The sequence below is a fragment of the Haliotis rubra genome, unplaced genomic scaffold, assembly GCF_003918875.1.
Source record: "Haliotis rubra isolate DU_JTF1 unplaced genomic scaffold, ASM391887v1 Scf2055, whole genome shotgun sequence".
Lineage (NCBI taxonomy): Eukaryota > Metazoa > Mollusca > Gastropoda > Lepetellida > Haliotidae > Haliotis > Haliotis rubra.
In genome coordinates this window covers 41,039-64,538 of record NW_025766065.1, presented here as the reverse complement: position 1 = coordinate 64,538, position 23,500 = coordinate 41,039, and the positions used below count along the sequence as shown (strand labels likewise).

At 37.4% G+C, this 23,500-nt stretch overlaps 3 protein-coding genes across 6 annotated transcripts; 2 read left to right on the top strand and 1 right to left on the bottom strand.

Annotated features, from left to right (window-relative positions):
- Positions 1–3,044, bottom strand: LOC124276097. Its single transcript, XM_046711757.1, has 4 exons — positions 2,934–3,044; positions 1,823–1,898; positions 1,416–1,525; positions 1–538 (listed from the first exon to the last, which is right to left on the bottom strand). Exons 1-4 carry the CDS (start codon positions 3,042–3,044, stop codon positions 461–463), a joined length of 375 nt encoding a protein of 124 aa, XP_046567713.1. The 3' UTR covers positions 1–460.
- On the top strand, positions 390–21,941 carry LOC124276094 (protein draper-like). 4 transcript variants are annotated; one of them, XM_046711752.1, is made up of 13 exons: positions 390–468; positions 8,132–8,184; positions 8,582–8,860; positions 12,690–12,833; positions 14,037–14,142; positions 15,054–15,074; positions 15,348–15,361; positions 16,136–16,186; positions 16,519–16,569; positions 16,848–16,901; positions 17,720–18,846; positions 19,103–19,171; positions 19,603–21,941. In XM_046711752.1, exons 2-11 carry the CDS (start codon positions 8,148–8,150, stop codon positions 17,944–17,946), a joined length of 984 nt encoding a protein of 327 aa, XP_046567708.1. In that variant the 5' UTR covers positions 390–468; positions 8,132–8,147; the 3' UTR covers positions 17,947–18,846; positions 19,103–19,171; positions 19,603–21,941. The 4 variants fall into 4 exon arrangements, with proteins under 4 accessions (XP_046567708.1, XP_046567709.1, XP_046567707.1 ...); XM_046711753.1 differs by lacking the exon at positions 16,519–16,569; XM_046711751.1 differs by lacking the exons at positions 390–468; positions 8,132–8,184; positions 8,582–8,860; ... (5 more) ...; positions 16,519–16,569; positions 16,848–16,901 and having other exon boundaries at positions 17,951–18,846; positions 19,603–20,847; positions 21,718–21,941.
- On the top strand, positions 3,269–6,037 carry LOC124276095. The gene is made up of 4 exons (XM_046711755.1): positions 3,269–3,436; positions 3,981–4,066; positions 4,391–4,434; positions 5,644–6,037. The coding sequence occupies exons 1-4, from the start codon at positions 3,348–3,350 to the stop codon at positions 5,746–5,748; spliced, it is 324 nt and encodes a 107-aa protein (XP_046567711.1). The 5' UTR covers positions 3,269–3,347; the 3' UTR covers positions 5,749–6,037.
- Positions 21,942–23,500: the final 1,559 nt, after the last annotated feature.

The following is a 23,500-nucleotide window of genomic DNA, read 5'->3' as shown; positions in this document are numbered from 1 at the left end:
AATGAATGAAAAGTTTATTGACAGTCAAAACTCTTTGATTGTGAACATGGTTAATTAATTATGTATCTAGCTACATGTACATAACATCAGGGACATAAGAGTAAGTGAGTATAGTTTTACTCCGCTTTTAGCAATATTCAAGCAACATCACAGCATGGGAAATCAGAAATGTGTCTCAGGCATCAAAATCAGCAGTGTTGTTCAGCTGGTCTTCTTCTGCTGAACTTTTCACTGCCCAACTGGGTATGTCCAGTGGCAGATCGGCGTGTTGGACTTGTGTGGGATGTCTTCCCCACATCTTCATATTTTTTCGGCCCCTTGCAGTAGCCTTGAACAACCGCTGGTTGTCCAATTGTCGCTTATATGAACAAAGTTTCTTGCTTTCCCACCAGAAAGCAGTTGACAAGAGAAGATTTTCATCCTCTTCGTCTGACACCATGGGTGATGTCAGCTCTTCCCTCTAGAGAGGTAGAACTTTCTCCTTCTTCTTCTTCGGCCAGTCTATGGTTGCAATGGCCTTCAGCCTGCTTTCCAGTTTCTGAAATTTAGAAAACGATAAACAATCAGTACAAACAAGCATTCGTCAACAATATCCGTAGCTAGAAAAAAGAAAACCACACAATATTGCTGTAGGAAAACTAAATTGAAACTACTGTTCTATAAGGGAAATAGTAGTAATAAGAAATCTAACTAATCACCTGAAATGACCTGTAAAGGGGCAAAGATTTCAATCACAGTACAACTTAATGAATTTTGAAAGAGTACAGACACAAGTGAGAGAAGGACATATTTCCTTAGCTTGGGTTGGACATTTCATGACTGATTCTCTTTCAACAAATAATAAATGTGACTTATGGGAAACTGACATTGAATCAATAATATACCTTATGAATGCTCACTAAATTTATGAAATACTGGTCACTGTCGTTGCCTACTTATCTGCAAAATGTTCCTGTGAAAGCCATCTTATCTTCTGAATGTTGCATAAATCATGTTTAGATATTATGTGTATAGAACTATGAATTACCCATTATTGTGTCAAAGGAAGCATATTTTTTTTTACACACTTGTTTTTGGTCTGAACATTTCACCTTGAACACATCAATTAACAATTATTTATTAACACCACCACACTTGTTAGAAACTGCAAATACAATAATGTGAGATATAAGATTGAGGGGAACTCCCATTCAGTTTCTAGTCGACTAGAATGACCACACATTTAAAACAAAACTATACACTGGCGCTTTACTATTTAAAACTTATTAAAAAATGTTCATTTTGAAATTTCTTTTGAATGTCACAGTACAATACAAGAAGTTACATTAACTTCCAATTGTTTCCAATCAAGTTTATGTTAAAACTTTAACCTGTGTAAGATTAGAATTTAGAATGATTAGATATTCTGTACTTACTGATCTGACCCTTTTGCTGTTCTTAGCAGACAACCTGTGGGCCTCTGCCTTTCCACTTTGTTGTCTTCTCAGGTCATCCCTCTTGTTGGTCCACACCCACCAAAAAGCTTCTGAAAGGAGATATGTATAAGTAGAAAGTATTTCCATTTGGATGTTAAAAAATAGTAGCTGTTTTTATGCATTTTCCCGATTTATAGGATTTACATTTTTTTAAACATGGTTTAGCATTGTGAGTACTAGTGAAGACTGGATAAAATAACTTTATTTCACAATTGCATTTTAAAGAAACAATAATATTTGAAATTATATTACTGAAATAATATGGCTGTGCATTGCAAATTCTGTAGGAGGATTACAAAATGACATACATGAATGTAGTGCTAATACAAATATGAAAAGATGTTCACCTTCAACATGGCCATAACTTTGTTGTAATTTCTTTTCATGTACACAGAATTGTTTATACTGAAGGATTTGAGTTACCTGTTGTAGGTCAAAATCAGTTGGTCATCGGTCGCCTTCTTCAATTTTTCCACCACTGCCCTAATGGATTGCTGGAAATGTAGAAATTAATCGATTAAGAAAACAATAAGGCAAAAACAGAAGAATAAATATCAGTAGAAATACAATAATATGAAAAGAAACCAGATATGAATAATTCATATATTATTTTAAATTGACTATGTATAAGTGTATCCCTATTAATAACAACTTTATTATTAAACTTTCTATGCAAACTTTTCTGTGCATCACAATCCACATCTCTTCAGATAAAATTCTTGACATAAGTGTAAAATTGTTTACATCAAATAATATAGTTAAATTACATAATACATTAATAATATCTTACTTAGTTTGAAAACCCTTTTCCAAATCAGTTTAAAAAAATATTGAATTGATAATGTATCCACTCAACACCAACACTCAACAGTATCATATATATGTGTGTGTGTGTGTGTGTACAGGTATACAGGCATATGTATATATACATATATGAAATTGAAACTAACAAGACATAGAATGTTTGTATGGAAGTGCTTGATTGTTATTAAACAATCTGTAACCATGCGCCAAATTTGGCCAAAGAATTCCTATAAATACAAAATGACTGGTTATCCCCACCTGTACTGATTCAAATATCAAAAGCAATTTTCAATAACAAACTTTAAACGAATTTCCAAACACTGGTTTTCTTACATAAGGAAAATATTAGTATTTATTAAATCTAAATACGTTTGGAAGTGATCTTGAGTCTTTACAACGTGTCAGTAATATTGCTGGATATATATGTGGTTTATATATTTATTGCAAACATAATATTTCATACATTACCATTATGAATGAGTTCTTGAGTTGACGGGGCACTGGGTAATAATAATCTCCTTGCCAAAATGTCCACACGCATTTGCTTGTCGAGTTCCATCAAGTCATCATAATATTTATTGTCCTAGTTATTTTATTACGATAAACGAATAACATTCTATTGGGAAATGTAATATCAAGAAACTTTCACTGTACCTGATAAGGTCGTGGGACGTTCTGTTTCTCTCTCTGTGATCGACGACTGCTGCTGAATTCCAGTTCGCGTACACGAACCTCCAAAGCTTCTGGAGACACTCTCGATGCCATTTTCTCGATTTAGATAATACGTACAAGCGTAGGAATAATCCATTGTGTTGAGTTTCTTATATAGCATGTCGTATAAACGGGTGCCACAGATTAGGGCTACTTTCAAAACAACTCCTGAGATCAAGAGACAAAATGGCGGCAATATTGAAGGTTACAAACGGGATTAGGGGCATTGTGGGTAATAATAAATACGTAATCCTTTTTCGATTGGCAGGTATGAAAACATTATCTAGACCCAAATTTGGTTGTGATTTCAAGACAAAAGTTGAAAATGACCACTTTGGCACATAAATCGTTGTTTTGATGAAATCTCACGAGTTCGCGTGCCCACCGACTCATTATTTCCGGTTTCGTCTGTCAACACATGGTTTCGTCTGTCAACACATGATCAGGTAAGTTCCCATTGTTTTTACAGCTATTTCATTTTGATAATAGGAGCCCCTAAGACGAGACAAGCCCAAGGAAGCCGACAAACGAATCCCGACACTCAATTGACCTGACACTGATTATTTGTCAAGTTCTCAGTGTTAAAGCATACTAGCTATAAACGCTTTTACTGGTAAATGTTACTCACTTTTAACCCTCAACTACCTCAATTCATAGTAAATCTTTGATATTCTGGTTATTGAGAAATCCCATCATGTAAGTACCGGATGACGATTGTTTAAATGACATTATTGTTACCATCCCAAATACTCTTTTTCATATTCCAAAGCAAACGTTATTTTTTACGTTTAAGATTCGGCATTACTACAGTAGTATTCATCGTAGAATACCATTCATCCATATACATGTATATTAGATAAAATGTGACTTAGAATATTAACTCAATAATTATGATAATTATTATGAAAAATACATATTTAGTGTTGGTTTTTTTTCAATGTTAGATATACCATAACGGTTTAGTAATTCAACTTTCAATTTCCTTTTCAGGGTGAATAAAGTTTACTGTGAGCACTGTAATCAATATGTCTCACGTAAAACAGCATACAATCACAAGAGATGGCTTACTAACAATGGTAAGTTGTACATTATTTCTAAAGACATTAATGATGTTTCACAGAAGTACAAAGTCTTCTGCATACATTCCCCATACAATATGGGGAACATAGAGTAATAGTCTGGTGACATCATGGTGTTATGTAAGTACAAATTCTAACAGTATAGTGATTTGGTGTCCCGAAAGGATCAGTTCTTTATAAACACTCAGCATCTTGGTTCGACAACAACAGCATCAGTTCATAGGTAAAGAGAAAGTTTGACTAATGTACCTTTATATGCTGAGTCAATTCACCTTTCAAAATTTTATTCTTGCATATCATTGTGTTATTATGTCATTTCAGATAAAGCAAGTGCCCCATCCTTGATTGACCAAAACAAAGAGGAGGTGTGCATTGATACTATCTTTTGTTTTGCATATGTTTCAAATGTAATAATTCAGGATATGATATTTACATGTTACTTTATATACATTGAAACCCCGATAAGTAAACTACTGATGAATGGCAACCCTGGTTAAGTAAACCTTTTTTCTCAATAACCCTCATTTTTCATTATGGATAAGTAAAAAACGAATAAGTGGCAAGTCTGTTTAGTAAACCTTTCTCTCTCAACAATCCCTTCGGACAATTTACTACAGAAATGTGACAATACTCGGACCAGTCCTTGTGGATACACTCAGCAGCAATTACCATGTATCACCTGGCATCAACCACTTCGTTGTTAACGAGCCGACTAATTAGTCTCTTCCTGTATGTTGTTTATTGTCATAATTAATCCCAATCGGTGTCAAATCTGCCATACACTGGATATAGTGGATCTGAGTAGAGGGGCAAGTTCCAACAGAGTGCCACCATTGATCACAAAATTGTGCAGTATGGTTGTCACAATCTGATGGAACAACAGTGTTGACAGGATTCCCTACGCTAGCAAAGGAGTAAAGGTATGAAAACCAACCAGACATGTATCAAGGCCGTTTAAACATCTAATTTCGTTCGTTCAAGGCCTTCTTTTAGTTGATTCATTTTCCGTGTGAAACTATTAGTGTAACCCTATAGTGAAACGACAGTGTGATGCTGATTCAAATGTGTGATATCATAACAGGTGATATAACATGTACTTGTATATGAAATGTTTTTTAATGATGAGTGTTGTTAAAAAATGAATCAAATTTGTATATATCTATTTATTTTATTGATCTGCAGATAATTTATTGAATGGTCCAGGTGAAGGGGTCAGGTTGTCGTGATACAATGGGGATACGATGTCTATTTACTTTACTTGGAAATGTGATACAACTTGCTTGAATGGATAAGTGGCAATACGGATAAGGAGCAACTTTTGCCATGGTCCCTTGGAGTTTTACTTATTCGGGTTTCACTGTATTGTAAATAATGCTCAGGTATATTAATTTTAGACATGATTAACTCTACAAGTCAAGTAAATCAAATGCTCAAATAAGCCATATGTGTGCAATATTTCTATCTGTGTGGTAGAAACGTTCTTGTGATAACAAGGAGAAATTTCTACTTTCTGTAATGTGTATTAATATTTTATAATTTTCTGACCACATTGAACAAATTTTGTATTGTTTCAGGTTCCAGATCTGGTGTTCTGTCCAACCATGTTGTTCAACAATGAATTTTACACCTCGGAAGGATATGGGCGGTGCAACATCCCTGACATTATCATGGACCGATGACAGATCCAACATATCAGCATCAAGTTACCGCCCAGGAAAAATAAAATACTTCCTGAAACACACAATTGAGACAACCGGGGAAACTTTCACAGACCATATATTTGCTGTTGTCGAGTGGTACAAGTCATCGGACACCAACCTCGGTTATTTGCCACCAACCTGAGTTTGGCAAAGCAGACAACTAAACCCTGGACCTGCCTCATTCATCCCAATCCACAGAATCCAGTCTAAGTGTGCCTGGTGCACTGAGAGAGCTGGACAAAGGCCATATTTAATTGTTGTTCCTTTACCTCACCATTTGTATGTATAAATACAATGTTTTTGCGCAATGTTTTGTGTATGGTAGTGTAAATATGATACTACCTCATTTCTCTGTTGATAGTGAAAAAAACAAAGAAGGGAAAGAAATGAAAACGTCTTTTGTTTTTTTGTATCATCAAGACACACTGAAATATCATGATATTAACCACCGAACGCCCTGCCCAGCCACCCCGACCCCAATTCTCCCCATCAAAGCATAATCAGCTTAAATTATATTTGTAAATGACCTCATTATTCTACATAATGTAATATGATATGAAAGCAAACCTAAGTTTCAGGAATGGAAACCGACAGTGCAAACATAAGCATAAGTTTCCTGTTGGTTTCCATTTCCGACACTATAAGTTTACAGTGTCCATTCTATTAGGAAACTAGGTTACCCAGTTTCAGTGAATGGAAACCAACTGGTCGCCAGGATGTTCAACTTCATGCTAGACCATTACAATTCTTAAGTTACTTGTTCAAAACAGTGCTCAGGAAACCAACATGAAACTACATTTTATGGTTTTCTGTTGGTTTCCATTCATGGAAATATCCAACTGCAAATTCCAGGAATGGAAACCAACAGGAAACCTATGACCTTAGTTTCTTGTTGGTTTCCATTTACGGAAATTCAAAAATCACAGAATCCAAAATGGAATCTAGTTGGAAACTCAGTTACTCAGTTTCAGTGAATGGAAACCAACTGGATTCCCCATTTACCCAGTATACGGTTGGTTTCCAGATTTCAGGAAACCAAGTCATTTTTGTAGTGACAACACGGTACGTTTCTGACTTTATCTCGAATCATCATCACATAGAGATGACGCCAGACGTGGTGAAGATGTGAGCGTATCCTGCCACACCAATGGCAGCATCACAAACACATGCAAAAGCGAGACAAGTGTGTAACCACTGGACGTATTTCTATCTTACCGTATCAGATAACATCTCGTCGCCTGAAAACCAGAGTGTTCTAAGTCCACTTTTGACAAAATTAGAGTTAGTATGCTCAGGGTAGGTTTTAGAGCATAATCTATTACTCTAGAAACTTTTTACAGTGCTATCTAGGTTTGAAAGTGGTTTTTCAAACACAAACATTGTTCTATCTCCATGAAAATCACATGTTGTTAATTTTCAAGTTTTCTAAGTTGTCAATTGACCAATGAGCAAGCACAATTTGATCACGTGACTTTGATATTTACCAATTCTGAAGTGATTGTCATCATGGAAATGGAACATTTTAACTCTGTTCTTATTTCTGCTTTATTTAATAAAATATAGTTCTTATGAAAGTAAAATGGGTTTAGACGACAAAAATACAACCTGGTAAAAAAGAAATTGCAACCACATATCGATAAAATAATAATAAAGCTGAGTTTTAGCTGTGGTTTTTGACACTTAGAACACTTTGGTTTTGAGAAAAATCACGATTTTCCTTGGTCAAGAGTTCTATCTTCAATCATGTTTCGTGAATTTCTTATTTATTTCAATAGATTGAGCATATAATTTGATATTTTCTAATACTGTTTAACATGTCACATGCATGTGCAAAATGTGAAAGAATTCGATTGAAAAGTTCAGAAGATATTGTTGTCCTAAACTTCAAGATCGAATTTCTCAAAAATAGTTTTTTGTGACTTAGTACACTCTGGTTTTCAGGCGACGATCTATGTCGAACGTTGAGTTATTTACTTTGGCTAATTGGACCCTCTGGAAATTAAACGGAAGATGATAGACCTGTTAGCATGTACAAACTTCTTTGAGTGGCTTTTTAGAAGTTGGGAAGTACAATACTTACAACTTGCTTTCCATAATTTTGGCAATAAAATAAAGAGTTTTTTTCTTGTGTTATGGCTTTATTAAGAAGGGACTTTAAAGCGCGCGCGTGTGTTTGTGTGTTTGTGTTGCAAAAGTCTGAAGATCCTTGGTACAGATAAAATTTCTTCAATTCTAACCTGTTTCACACTGTCAATGTGATCATCATGGGAATGACGTTGCTATACTCTGTGTATAACGGCGTTGCTAAGCTATGACGTCACTATGTATATATATTGGTGAATTGGCATTCTGACTGTTGCAGGTGGTCGACTTCAACAATGTTGAAAATCTTGGCGGTTCTGGTGCCGACCTTCTGTGAGTATCACCTGTCAACAATCAATTGCTCTCCACACATGAGGAGTTAGTTATAGTTATACACTGTCTTAAACTAATGGTAAATGGGGAACTAAAGATAGTTGATATGAGCTCGAGCTTTACTGGTAAAACTACTAAACAATCAAGTCTCTTTACTATCTTGTTGGGTAAAACAGCAGATTGATGTCGAGAGGGTTTTGTTGTTTTACTAGTTTAATGCCTACATCAGCAACATTCTGTCAGAATATCGGGGGTATATAATTGAATCGGACCAGGCAACACGGTAGTTGGAATAATCATCATCGATATTTGCAATTAAAAGCCTGCAGTTTACCTTGTCAGTGGTTAATTTCGAAGATGCCATGGCAGTCTGTATTCATGCCATCAATTATTTCAGTCTTGGCCGTCTCAGGACAATGTGACTGGGGAACATATGGCGAGCACTGCAACTTGACTTGTCCTGTGAACTGTGCCCTAGTTCCATCAAGAAATCTTCAGCACTGTAACAGAGACACGGGGAAGTGTTCTGCGGGATGCCGGCGTGGTTGGCATGGTGATCTGTGTGACCAATCCTGCAGCACCAATTGTCTCAACAAGACATGTAACCTGCAAACTGGGCACTGCACACTTGGCTGCTATGGAACCAACATTGGAGATTTTTGTAACAGTACACGAGGTACGATGATTTTAGTTTAATATTGAGTTAATGAAATTATTAAAACTTCATTTTCACATTTTGTTCTTGGTAACAGCATTATTTTGTTAACCGGAACTACAAAGTTCATTTTAGATACTTGTTGCCCATAAATATAATTAATTATGTTGTTTCTGTAATACTGCTGAAACAAATATATACTCATGATATTGTCACAATTGTACAATCGACTCTGATTTTCATTGACGTGTGAAGCTGAAAATGGACACAGTGATGTTATTTAACTTTTCAAAGCTTTCTAAGGCTCCACCAATAACTGATGATTGTTATAAAATGTGATAATATAAATAAACCCAGCCATACCAAAGTAGATAATTGACCATTCAGACAATATCATCATGTATTCATGAATACCTATTCCCACATTCAGACAACATCATCATGTATTCATGAATACCTGTCAAATACAATACCTGGTGTTCGCACAAAACATTCAGAAAATATCATCATGTATTTATGAATACCTATTAAATATAATACCAGGTGTTCGCACAAAATATTCATGGGCGGAACATGGGTTTCAACTTCACTTTAATCAGTATTTCGAAACAGATTCAGAAAAACGGTTTGTCAAATTTTGGGAGAAAACATAAATTCATTGATACAAAATGAAGTGTATACCATATGGTTGTATTGGTTTGACGAGCATTTCATAGGAACATAATCTCAGTTGCTCATGTTCATACGTTCGTACTAAAAACCCTTAAAATCTGTTTTAGCGTTGATATTGCATTTTATGTTCTTATACACCCATACTTTAGGTGAAACACACAAAGTCTAGTTCTCAACGATACACATGTGGAACATATTCTACAATCTTCATAATCATTTCTAAAGTTAGTTTTCATTTCTTGAATTACAAAACACCCAAACCTAGTAAGCCTAGACCCTTGCTGATGTCATCAATTGTCTACCATAGTATGCCTAGCCCCTTGCTGATGTCATCAATTGTCTACCATAGTAAGCCTAGCCCCATGCTAATGTCATCAGTTGTCTACCATAGTATGCCTAGCCTCTTGCTAATGTTATCAATTGTCTACCATAGTATGCCTAGCCCCATGCTAATATCATCATTTGTCTACCATAGTATGCCTAGCTGATGTCATCAATTGTCTACCACAAATGAACCATAACTACAACCAAAGCTTTCATGTGACCTTGAAAGCTTTTGATCTGAGGTGATCAGTTCTGAGCCATATGACTACTTTATGGGCTGGACAGCTGGGATTTGACTGCTTGGGAGTGTTCCTCAAACCTCTGGCCATAGAGTCTTACTCGGAATCTTTATGTATATACATTAACATGTTAAGATGGCTTAATCAATGAAGGCGATTTACCTATTTGACCATTATTGAAAGTTTTCACATTACGTCACATGAAACTTAATGTGAACCCTTTTTCTGAAACTTTTCTGCAAGTTTACAAATTCAATTTTAAAGATAACAAAATCCGAGAGTAACATGATTGAGAGCGCGTGTTTTGCCCAAGGGAACGTCTATGTCTTCTACGAATGTCGGATTCAAAATTTCAAATAGCTTGAACTAATGAAGAACACTAACATTTCCACATCATCTCTCTACTGACATTGTGTCTCAGACGTTACAGGTGTGACTCATGGGCTCATCACGTTTAGTGACAAATTTCAACAACTAATGAAGAACACTAACAGTTCCCTATCATCTCTCTAATGACATTGTGTCTTAGAGGTTAGAGGTGTGACTCATGGGCTCATCACGTTTAGTGACAAATGCCAACAACTAATGAAGAACACTAACAGTTCCCTATCATCTCTCTATTGACATTGTGTCTTAGAGGTTAGAGGTGTGACCCATGTGCTCATCACGTTTAGTGACAAATTTCAACAAAGTCAATGAATGTAAATCGCGAGTTTGTATAACCCACATGGTATTTTTCTGCATGTCTAAAGTTGTTCTTTCTTTGGAAAAACAGAAGATCTGTCTTGTATGTAGTCTTCCAAAGATTGCAGTTCTATATGTTAACTTTATAATTCACAATGGTGTAATCTGAACACCCTCACAAAAGGCAATGTCATCGGTTTATTTAAATAGAAGCGATAAACGCCTTTTCATATTCATAACAACTCTCTGCTAAAAGCAAATTGAAACTTGACCTACGAGAACATTTTTTAAAGTAAAATATACATTTCATATATATGAAAATAGTTCAGTGACATATCAGAAGGAATTCCAGATATACAATTTGGGCAAAATATTCAAAGACATAAGTTAGTAAAATGTTCACAATATTCATTATTGACTGATATATAACGTAATACTGACTAATATGTGTGGCTTAATTATTTCACTTTCCATTCCTTATATTTCCGTAATTGTTCGCTTTGCTTCATGACATAAAACTGAGATCCATTGTTTGGGTAAAGTTCTCATACATATCTGGTGCACAATTGTATTAATATCTCAACTGTATATATAAAATTTAGGTTAACGAAACGAAATGTCACGGAAAAACAAAGATTGTTTCCCTATTTATCATCAAATTTAAAAAAACAAAAAAAAAAACATCAAGAAACGCGATTCAGGAAATGAAACTGTGTTGCTATACACAAAGATGAAACAACTATATTTATGGTTAAATATTTGAAGTAAATGTTTACACCACGATAATAATCACCACGTGATTTTTTTGGTTTCAAAATATTATTACCGGGATCCTTTTCCGTTTTGTGGTCAACACTTTAACTTGGACAGCTACATCAAGGATCCTTGTATTGGTGAATAAAAGGATGTTGCTCAATGTACATGCATGACAAAGATGCTGTGGTAATGCTTGAACTTAAACATCCAAATAGATAGGCAAAAGTCAGTTTTGATGACTCAGTGTCCACACGTAAGTGAGTAAGTGAGTTTAGTTTTACGCTGCACTCAGCAATATTCCAGCTATATGGCGGCAGTCTGTAAATAATCTAATCTGGACCAGACAATCCAGTGATCAACAGCATGAGCATCGATCTGCACAATTGGGAACCGATGACATGTGTCAACCAAGTCAGCGAAACTGACCACCCGATCCCGTTAGTCGCCTCTTACGACAAGATAGTCGCCTTTTTTATGGCAAGCACCTTGGTTGCTGAAGACCTATTCTACCCCGGACCTTCACGGGTCCAGTGTCCACACGATAACTGTAGCATGAAATAATGTTTTTGTTGCCAAAGACAGGAGAGATTTAACAATCTTCAGTGAAAGAGAAATGCAGTGTTTGGCTAGTTTACAAACTACGGAGAGCAGTTAAAGGGAGATAATCCATGTTCATTCAGTTTTGTTTTCAATCTAACAAACACTTATATGGTTAGCAGCAAACGATATGCATTGCGTCTTGTTTATATGTATGTCCGTGTGTATGTGTGTGTGTGTGTGTGTGTTTGTGAAAATGTATCTGTGCACATGTAGGTGCTTATGCATATATGTGTATTTTGTATGTATACCGACAAGTGTAGCAAATTGAGGGATGAAAATAGAAAGAAAAAAGTTCTTTGCGCGAAAGCATCAATGTGTGCATAACCTGTCTCGCATCCTAATCTGAGCTGGTTAAATACTGACATATTGCCGAGACATTGTACATCACACTGATATTCAGTCACCAACTTAAATGAACACCATGGTGGCCATTTGAACAGAATTCCTATCCATATTATTTTCAAAGTATTTCATATTTTATATTATAGATTTTCAGTTAATTGGATGTCATTAAATTTTAGTTCTTGAAATATCTACTTGATTTATTCATCAAGGCATCGATTTTCTTTGTCCAGAGTGTGACCGTGGCTTGTATGGAGATACGTGTAAACATCCCTGCAACAGGAACTGTGTGGAGGAAAGATGCAACCAAAAAACTGGCGTGTGTGTACTTGGTTGCAATGGGACTTATACTGGAGAGTTCTGTAACATCACGACAGGTACAGAGATATAATGGATAATCTAGATGCCTGTGGTTAATGTATAATCTGTAGGAAAAAAAATATGGATACCAGAATACAACAGATCTTTTGTCAAATTTGTCTGTACCATATAAGCATGTTTTACAAAAATATGTCCGTGACCTTGAGCGGTGAGAATGTTTATTTGCAAAGCCACATTGAAGCAGTGTCTGTAACAGTCGGTTAGTGAGTGAGTGAGTGAGTAAGTTAGATGTATTTACATTGTACATATTTCAATCATCTCTATCACCTCTATCGGGGCATAGGTCAACACACCGAATTCAGGGCAATATAGGTTGAATGATAGGAACAGGTTTTCATTTTGACATATATAGTATCACATTTTAAACATGTATATTGGAATAATAAGGAATGTAGTAAAAAAATGTTATAAGTAGTTTGATGCTTTAATGTTGGATTGTTAAGGTAGATAAAACAGGTCTAATTCTGCTACCTTTCATAAACAATCCTGAATATTCCTTAAATGTATGCCAAGCGAAGAGAAACCTTATTGCTGGAAAAGGTAGTCAAAAACTTTGGCGGATGTAGTCACTAAACGGATGTAGTCGAAAACTTTGGCGGATGTAGTCACTGAATGGATGTAGTCAGACACTGGCGGATGTAGTCACTAAACGGATGTAGTCAGACACTGGCAGATGTAGTCACTAAACGGATGTAGTCAAAAACTTTGGCGGATGTAGTCACTAAACGGATGTAGTCAAAAACTTTGGCGGATGAAGTCACTGAATGGATGTAGTTAGACACTGGCGGATGTAGTCACTAAACGGATGTAGTCAAAAACTTTGGCGGATGTAGTCACTGAATGGATGTAGTCAGACACTGGCGGATGTAGTCACTAAATAGATGTAGTCAAAAACTTTGGCGGATGTAGTCACTAAATGGATGTAGTCAAAAACTTTGGCGGATGTACTCACTGAACGGATGTAGTCAAAAACTTTGGCGGATGTAGTCACTGAATGGATGTAGTCAAAAACGCTGGCGAGTATAGTCAAATCATTGGCGGATGTAGACAAAAACGGATGTAGTCAGAAACGCTAGTGGATTTAGTACAACACGCTTGTGAATGTAATTAAAACGCCGGTTGATGTAGTCGAAGACGCTGGCGAGTATAGTCAAATCATTGGCGGATGTTGTGATAAATATTGTCTTTGCCTACAGTAGTTAGCAACATCAAGGAAGAAGCAGACAATCTGGCTGCCATACTGGTTCCTGTCTTCCTGGTTGTAGCTGTATTCGCCACAGTCGTCGCAGTCGTCGTGGTCCTATTGTAAGTTTATATGCTTCACAGGGCGATGGGGTAGTCAGTCAGTCATACGCTTCACGTGAAAACTGTTGCTTCAAACATCAATCTGATGTCTGGTGTAATGTGTATGTTTTTAGGCTTTATTACGACCTTGAATGATAACAATTGATCAAACAAGATTTGGGAAAAAGGCACATGTAGCTATTTAAAGAAAGGGCAAATTGTGACTCTAGAACTGGCGTTGACTTAACATTAACATTGACACAAGTGAATGTGAACTACGACAGATGATTACAGCTTTATCCCTCACATAGAAAATACAACACATGACATAAAAACACAACATATTATCTTTCAACACAATCGCCTTCCACATTGGGACATCTTTTCCAACAGGGTTAGAACGATTTTAACCGGTTTCGCTGAGGTCCTTCACCTCAGCTGTTGGATAGGTTTCTCCATAGCTGCCACAAAGTCAACATTAGAGGTGACATGGGTTCGTTGTTCATGTCTGAAGTGTAACAGGAAAACTGTTTGGTGCTGACTGCCACACTTCTTGCATCCATTATGTTGCTGCAAGAGCACATCTTCCTCAACCGTCATTGCACCGTCAGCATCCTTAATCATGAGATGTTGGCTCCGTTGTCAGTGGACGTCTTCCAGAACTAGTGAGGAATCAAGAGAGGTTTGACAAGCATGGCACTAGGCAGCGAAAGGAATCTCTGCTCGATTATATTTCTACATATAATTGCACACTAAATAGTTTCATTGATGTTAAGACACAGAAGTCTGAATGAATGAATGAAAGAAGAAACAAGCGAATGTATGTATAGTTTAATATAGGGCTTCTGTTCATATGTCTGGAATATGTATACATAAAAGTAGTCAAACTGCAATGACAAATTCAATAAGTATGTGTGTTATTATTTTTGCAGATGGCGCAGACGGAAAAATCGGTAATATATTATCACTTTTTTCACATTTGTCATTACCTGTTGTGATACATAACCTGTTTATGATGTGCAAACATACATAGGTTAAGGATTCTTGGAATGAACGTATCTGACACAGTCGTAAACATGAAGAGATGGATGGATGGATGGATGGATGGGGGTTATGGAATGTTGACACCATAGTAATCTCAGGAGATTGAGCTTACAGTAGGGCCTATGCCCACATGTCTGGAATATGTATCATTTTATTCTTTATATGTTTTTTCTTTGTTGCAGTGCACAAAATGCGGGTGAGTATTGCGTGTTTTCTCGAACTTTTCCAGGACAATAATTGGCTCGCTGACTCGGATGCCTCATGTCATCGTATCCCAGTTGCGGAAATCGATGCTCATACTGTTGATCACTGTATTACCTGGTCAAGTTTCCATTCTTTACAAATCGACGCCATATAGCTGGAATATTGCTGAGGGAATCGCCAAACAACAAACAAACAAAATATGAAACAAAATCGCAAACAATCCGGTTAGCACCGATGCTGTGGCATTTTGTTCAGCATGTAAAGTAAGTAAAGACTGTCTCGGTTCTACAATATAGTTGCTTTACCCCGGTGTTTCACATTTTCATCTATTCAGTGGTGTACCATGAGTATATTTTACTACCGCTTTCATCGCTTTGGTACAGAATGTCAATGTCCCTATCATGGTGTTAATTCCTGACGTTAACTTCTCCACACACGGTCTATACACTGGCATTGTATCTGTAGTCCGCTAGTCACATTTATCATTCTGTACCTAAACCATACCTCATGATGTAATACTGCAAACAATATTGAAAGAAAGTGGGTGATTTTAAAGTCTCCCCAAACACTGTCAAATTCCGAGCATTTTCAGTGTAGAGGTTCGTGGGTTCTTTTCTACGTATGTCAGCATCATGCCAGCGTTGCTTTACAATCGTGGATCTGCATAAATGTGTTTCATCTCCCCATCTAGTTGACATGCTGTGATATAAATGTTCCAAGAGTGAAAACAAACCCAATCTCACAAAGTCTACTTCTTCATCCCCAGGTGCTTCATTCAACGAGGACCTTCTGTTATCCCGTGGACACACGGATGAAGGTAAAGTCAGAATCGCCTTCTGAATGAAGCTTTAATAAATGAAACAAACCAAAGATTTATCACGAAATAAATCAGTGTGCCCATGTACATCATACTTCATACTTCGTGTCAAATTAATTTCTGTTTCGTTATTTCTTTCCGAAAGAATAAAATTAATCACACTACAAAACATATTTACACTGATTAAAGGTATTGTACACATTTCGCCATGAACACAATTAGCAGAATCAATCAAACATTTCTCGGGTACAATCAATGAACATTTTGCTGGCTATATACCCGAATTATACAAACATACATGTATGAAATGAACATTTTGTTTCTGCAATTAGAAAAAGCTTCAAGCGGGGACACTCCAGTACAAACTGGAATAATGAAGGAAGGTAGATAGAAGACGAACTATTGGTCTAATGGACGATTTGCACATTTACATAAAATGATGCAACAATAAAGATGGAATTTGAGCTGAAAGGTCATATTGCATGACGGGACTTGGTTTGATGACCAACAAAACAAAACAATTTATATTCATCAAAGGAGGAGGTTTCTTTACACATATAAAACAGGAATCATGAAGTTTACTCTGAGGAAATGCATAATGAATGTTTTTCTTCCTCTATGATCCATTTTTACAATGAACATTATTTGTTTCTGTAAACAGATGGCGCTGAAGCCGAGGAGAAGACTCCACCAGAGACTGGAATAATGACTGAAGGTAGGTAGCAGACAGGTGACAAGACTGGAATAATGACTGAAGGTAGGTAGCAGACAGGTGACAAGACTGGAATAATGACTGAAGGTAGGTAGCAGACAGGTGACAAGACTGGAATAATGACTGAAGGTAGGTAGCAGACAGGTGACAAGAACTATTGGTGTAATGTAGCTGTAGCAAACATACAAGAAGATGTCAGAACAATGCAATGCCTTTCCTTCGCCATTTACTGCCCATTAACAATATTCAATATGAATATTATGGTCTCAGAAGGTCCAGTACTTTGAAGTTCCCCAGCAGACAACCACATATATTTCCAGGAACTATCAGACTTCTTGAGATTGATTCGCCTGGATACAAATTGTCAGACATTTATGGACTGGAAAATGGTCTCTCTCACACACTCACACTCATACACACACACACACACACACACACACACACACACACACACACACACACACACACACACAATAATCTCTCATACTCACACACACACGAGAGAGAGACACACACATACACACACATACATACACACACATGCACACACACACACACACACACACACACATATAACTGATTATTATTATTATCATTACATGTTGGATGATGTAGACCATCTAATGCAGACACACTAAAGAGTCACATTGCGATAACCGTCTCAATCGCCCAGAAGTGATATTTGCAGTATGGTACCGTAGCTCAGTGGGTCTGGGATTCTTTCTCCTTGTGTATCAGTACTTTATGGCAAGGTTCTCATTAGTTTTTCGGTAGTTCCTTAACACAACAGTTTTACTGCTTTGCCATGTTATCTGTTTCAGATTTGCTGCTACAACGGATGGCGCAGGCAGAAGTCTTGTTTGAGAAAACCACCATCTACCACACAGTGAGGAAAGAACTGAAGAAACACAAACATGTAACGATGAGTGGAACAGCTGGGGGAGGGAAGACCGCCATTGCTCTGGTGTTAGGGAAACAGTATAACGATAGGGGCTTTAAAGTGTTTTGGTTACTGATGTTTGCAAAATCAATCTGCGCGGCTGTTTAGACAGAGAGGAAAAGGGTTGTTTTATATTTCATGACATCTTCAAAACGGTCGATTTAGCAAGGGACAAACCACAGGTTGACCGCATTTTACGTGAACTGGAACAAGAGCTGAAAATGTGTAAAACCAGACCTGGAGACAAAAGGGAAGTTTATGCAATATTAACTGCAAACACAAATAGAGGTGAAATATCGCACTTTGGGGAAACATTTTTTAGTGGTTCTTCTTTTATTGACTTCACACTGTTGTCTCGTCAGTACTCGCCTGAGGAGAAGAAGGAAATATTTAACAAACATCGTAAATCATCAGAATCAGGTGATCGTCAGGACCTCGACGTAGACGCGATTTGTAGTTTTGAACAATCTGTTTTAGGCTTTCCTCAAACATGCAAACTATTTTTTGCGTGTCAACATTTTCGAAAGCATCGTGAAAAGTTTTTCGGTGAACCTTTCTACTATCTGAGAGAAGAACTGGAAACAATTCTCCGCCAAATGAATGACGAGTCAGGTGCTCTCATCCTGATGTTTCTGTGTAAAGAGACACTGAACCTAAGAGAAGTAGAGATGCCATCTGGCAACCAGGACCTGGAAAGCATGTTTACATTGATTAAAGATGTTGTACGTATTTCCTCACGAACAAAATTAGCAAAATCAATCAGACATTTCTCGGGTACGTTTTTCACAGAGGGAGACATAACCGGATTTGCTCATCCTTCCATCTACGATGCCTGTGCGTGTGCATTGTTCACTCTCAACCCATCCCTCGTCTTGGAATATTGTCATATGAAGTTCCTTCGTGATCATGTGCGTCCTGACCTACATCTGGATACTTCTACTGTGGACAAGAATCAACCTACTATCCACGCATCACATGTCTACACTGCCATGATCGATAAAAGACGCGGTAGGGCATTTAATTGCAATATATATATATATATATATATATATATATATATATATAGTTTCATCATGGCTGAATCATAAAAACAACTCAAAGCGCAGAACAAAAAACAACAAATTTGAACAAACTCATCCTAACATGAAAACTGATCTCTTCCACAGTTTGCCGGCCCCATGCTGTAAAAGGTGTAGTGCTGTTACAGTGAATGCAGCATGCTTTTTGTAAGTTTTTATATCTTTGGCTTTGTTTTATCAACCAGCTTCGGACAGTCATTCAGGGGAGGAGCTGCCAAACGAAGGAGTCTGCAATGATGGTGTCATGAGCAGAGGTAGAGTCATAACATCAGCCTAGTTGGCAATGCATATTTCAACCTTATTTTCCTGTAAAAATTTAAACTGTGGTTTCCGTCGATCGCCGTTTCACATATTTTTTGTCACTAATGCATCAAATATAGGAATTCGCAAGTCTGCCCAAACCATCTAAGAAGTTAAGTTGATATGTTAAGAAAGCACTAGTGAGGCCTTGATTCTGTTAATCTATCTCAAGCTAATGTGAGCTAATGTAAAATATTGTTGAAGTCATCCCTCTTCGTACAGGGTTTAGGCTTTTTATAATCACTTTGAACCTTTATGCATAGATCTAAACATAATATAAACGCGAAACAAAAAAAAATCAAAACACTTTTCTCTAATATGTAAATGTGAGCCTACAATGTTGGGGAAACAGATATCAGCTTATATGTTTTTGCTTATTCGTCAGATTGGCTGGACAAACAGGTCATGAGGACAGAAAAAGTGTTTGTTAAAACTGGCATCTACGAGAGAGTGAAGGAGATGTTGGAGTATCACCGGACACGTGACAATGAGTGGTGCAGCAGGGGAGGGAAGACCGCCATTGCTCTGATGTTAGGGAAACACTATGAGGGAGGAGGAAGGCTTTCAGCAGGTTCATGTCGCTGATGTTTCCAAGTTCAAGCTGGATGTCTACTTTCGTGAACTACCTCACAGGAGCGTGTGTGTTTCATATTTCATGACATAATTAGGATCGTAGAGCGTTCAAGAGACATAGCTGTTCTTAAAAATGTTTTGCTTCAACTCAGAGTGTGTAAGAACAGGACACAAGAACACAAACTGTACACCATATTTACAGCTAACACATACATCAACCATGGTGAGATATCACAGCTTGGAGATGAATGGTCATATGTCTTCAGTGGTCCATCGTTCCTCGATCTCAATGAGATGTCGTGTCAGTACACACCTGAAGAGAAGAAACTCATCTTTAACAAACTTTGGAAAGGTTTTGACACAACTGTCGTTGTGGACAAGATTTGTGGAGTCAACCAATCCATCCTTGGCTTTCCTCAAACATGCAAACTTTTTGTTGGGTTCAAAACTTTTCAAAACCATCCTGAAGATTTCTTTCAAAGGCCTTTTCACTATCTAAAAGAAGAAATGAATTCAATTCTTGAACGTGAAGATGATCAGTCTGCCGCTCTTATCCTCATGTTTTTGTATGATGGTCCGCTGAACTTGCACCAAGTTGAACTCCCATCTGACAACAAGGATCTCGAGGATCAGTTCAAGACCATGAAAAGCGTGGTGGAATTTACAACGAGGACAGCAGTAGCCATGGCAGTCAGGCAGTTTCGTGGTAGCTTCTTCACAAAAGGAGATATAACGTCATTTGCCCATCCTACCATCTATGATGCGTGCGCCGTCGCCTTATACACGGACCACCAGGTATTGGTGCTGAAACATGCCAGTATCCGGTTCCTTTGTAAGCATGTGTACACCAAAGAAACAGAACATAAGCCCTCTGAGACTATGGTCTGTGTACCTAAAGCCTATATCAATGAACTAAAAGAGAGGTTGTCTAAATTAGGAAAACAACATCCCAACTATACAGACCTCAAGTCATTGATTATAAAATGATCTGGCAATATCTGTTATCCAGTGAATGGATCTGCACCACTGACAATATAACCATTTCATGACAAATACTGTATAGCGTATATTTCCATGTATCCAGAAGAGAATACTTGTAGAAGAATGTCATGCTTCATAGTGTTATGTATTATTCATTACTGCCAGATAAATGGACAATCATCAAAGTCCCTATTGTGACCATGTATCATCAGACAAAGTAAACGAGCAGGACACATCTGCAAGAAACAAAGTCCCAAAACATTTAAAGCAGATTTTATCTTACCACGTTTTTACTTATAGAATACATGTTCTTTTAATGCTTGGTTAATTTTGTCTTAATCGTCAACATCTCAAGGGATGATGTAAATCCACCCATGCAAGTAGCAAAGGCACTGTGGGTCTCCATGGTCTCTAGCATGGTGATCTACCTTCAATTGTTGGCGATCTATAGCCTGTTTTAATATTGTATTGTTGCGTGTATAATTATTGTAATATGCTAGTTTTACGTCTTAATCGGTGATAGTGGTGTTATTTACTGACCATCGACGACAGACTTCCTAATCATGTCCAGTATTTCAATTTCCCTTGGCCATGGCAGTCAGACAGTTCCGTGGTAGCGTAATCACAAAAGAACTAAAAACAGGGTGTCCGAATTAAAAAGAAGAAAATCCCAACTGTACAGAACTCAAGACATTGATTGGAAAATAACCTGGCAATATCTGTGACTCAAGGAATGACACTTGTAAACCTGTCTTCATCAGTCTGATACAGTTATCTGTTTATGTTGACTTCCTAAAGATGTAGAAGTTGCAAGATGAAATATGAAGTCTAGACATGGCGATTAAAGATTTTTCATTTTAAGCATATGGTTTCCCCATAAGTATATGTACTCATCGAAGTGTAGGAAGCGAAAATGAAACAGTTGCCACGGGACACACGGTGTCAGATACAGTGAATGGATCTGTATGACTGGCAATATAACCATTTCATGACAAATACTGTACAGCGCCTATTTCCATGCATCCAGAAGAGAATACTTGCTCCATGTTTGGTTTTATTGTTCATTACTGTCAGATACCAATGGAATGGACAGTTCTCGTAAACACTGTATTGACCATACAGCGTAAACGAGCTGAACAAACTTGAAATAAAATATTTGTCATATTGTCATACTGATCATGTTTCGTTTGAAATACCTTAAAATCAGACTACCACAGAGAAACATAGTGGTTTTCTCAACCTGGGTGACGACTGAAGAGGAACAGTTTTATGGATATACAACTTCTCTCTTGAAGTGGATGCAACGTTAGGAGATCCTAACACTGTTATCAGGCAAAAGATGCACAACATATGCACAAGGAGAAATATATGCATGGCGGGTATTTGAGTTTATACAATAGAAGAGGTTGATGTGTGTTGACTTGAAGCTTGTTGTGATATGAAATGATTGAAGCCAGTGGACAAAGGGTGGGTTATTCTTGTTTAGGCTTGATGAGTTGATCGTAAGCTGTAGGGATGTAATGACCTTGATCTCTGTTGATTGTCGGGCTGAGTCGTTTGAAGTTGATTGCCTCTAAGAGTTTTCTTGTCCTGTAATCTGACTTGTTGGCTTCTAGAATGCTGATGTTGATCCAAAGGATAATATGGTTTGGGTGTGGTCGGAAATGGCTGATTTGGAGTCTGTTTTCTTTGCAAATGTCTGATGTTGCTTGATTCGCAGGTTCACGGGGCGGGACGTTTCTCCTATGTATGTGTCACCTGAACGTCCTTCTTGTTTTCGAGTTGTACAATTCAGCATATCCTACAAGCCAACGGTAAACTTGCTACAAAGAACAAAGAAGAACCTTCAGGCGTTGTCTACCAAGAAGTTGCATATCCATAAAAGTGTTCCTCTTCATCATACCAGCTTCTAAATGCCACTTAAGGACTAGCCAAGTTGACCATGAACCAGTAACACATAGTTGTTATCGTATACATATCATGTGACCCTTTCTGGTGGCACCTCTGCGCAAAGTGAGTGAGGTAAATGGATTTGTCAAATTGTCTTACAGATTAGTCGCAAACATTATACAAGCAATTGTCCATAGCCACAAGGAAGGTTTACGATTCTGACTGTACATGTGCAGGTGTTTACGCGATGATGATAACGGGTGATGAAAGGAGAGGTGTCAACTGTCCACCTGAATACACTCACACGGGACAAGTGGCAGAACGTAACTGCATCCGACATTTTGTCCCTGATAAATCAAATTTCAAAATGTGCTATACATGTTTGTCATGGCACCGTAATCAACTAACTTTTGAGCAATAGTTGTATGAGTCTCCTTGAACCTTTGGTTGAGACAGCAAAGGTTGATGGTACCTCACTATTTAAAACCAAAGGATGGACGTTCAGGAATGGTGACTGTCTTCCTTCCTGTCGTATAGCCTTAATGTAGGCTTTAATTTTTCCCCTGATTCGTTATGATTAGATTTAGATATGAAACACATGAAGTGGTTTTACTGGTGTCCTTGATCCTAGTTCTTGCTGGTCAACCAGTGGAGGTAGTTTTGCTATTTGGTGATGTTTGAACAATAACAGGTCATTCATATACCTGAAGCTTAAGTAAAACTTCTAAGCCAAATGACATTTGTCAGTGTGAACAGAAATTCCTGTCCACATGCATTTTACAACAGATCGGCACGTATGGGATCGCACTTGGTGCCCATGGAGATGTGTACCTTTGCGG

Excerpts from the sequence above, each read along its gene's own strand:
- LOC124276097 (XM_046711757.1), bottom strand. The coding sequence starts at position 3,044 with ATGGCATCGAGAGTGTCTCCAGAAGCTTTGGAGGTTCGTGTACGCGAA. Across the intron at positions 1,526-1,822 it reads AAGTTATGGCCATGTTGAAG|AAGCTTTTTGGTGGGTGTGG; the intron begins GTGAACATCTTT and ends ATCTCCTTTCAG. Across the intron at positions 539-1,415 it reads ACAGCAAAAGGGTCAGATCA|AAACTGGAAAGCAGGCTGAA; the intron begins GTAAGTACAGAA and ends TCTAAATTTCAG.
- LOC124276095 (XM_046711755.1), top strand. The coding sequence starts at position 3,348 with ATGAAATCTCACGAGTTCGCGTGCCCACCGACTCATTATTTCCGGTTT. Across the intron at positions 3,437-3,980 it reads GTCTGTCAACACATGATCAG|GGTGAATAAAGTTTACTGTG; the intron begins GTAAGTTCCCAT and ends TTTCCTTTTCAG. Across the intron at positions 4,067-4,390 it reads GAGATGGCTTACTAACAATG|ATAAAGCAAGTGCCCCATCC; the intron begins GTAAGTTGTACA and ends ATGTCATTTCAG.
- LOC124276094 (XM_046711751.1), top strand. The coding sequence starts at position 18,060 with ATGTGTAAAACCAGACCTGGAGACAAAAGGGAAGTTTATGCAATATTA. Across the intron at positions 18,847-19,102 it reads CATGATCGATAAAAGACGCG|CTTCGGACAGTCATTCAGGG; the intron begins GTAGGGCATTTA and ends TTTATCAACCAG. Across the intron at positions 19,172-19,602 it reads TGATGGTGTCATGAGCAGAG|ATTGGCTGGACAAACAGGTC; the intron begins GTAGAGTCATAA and ends CTTATTCGTCAG.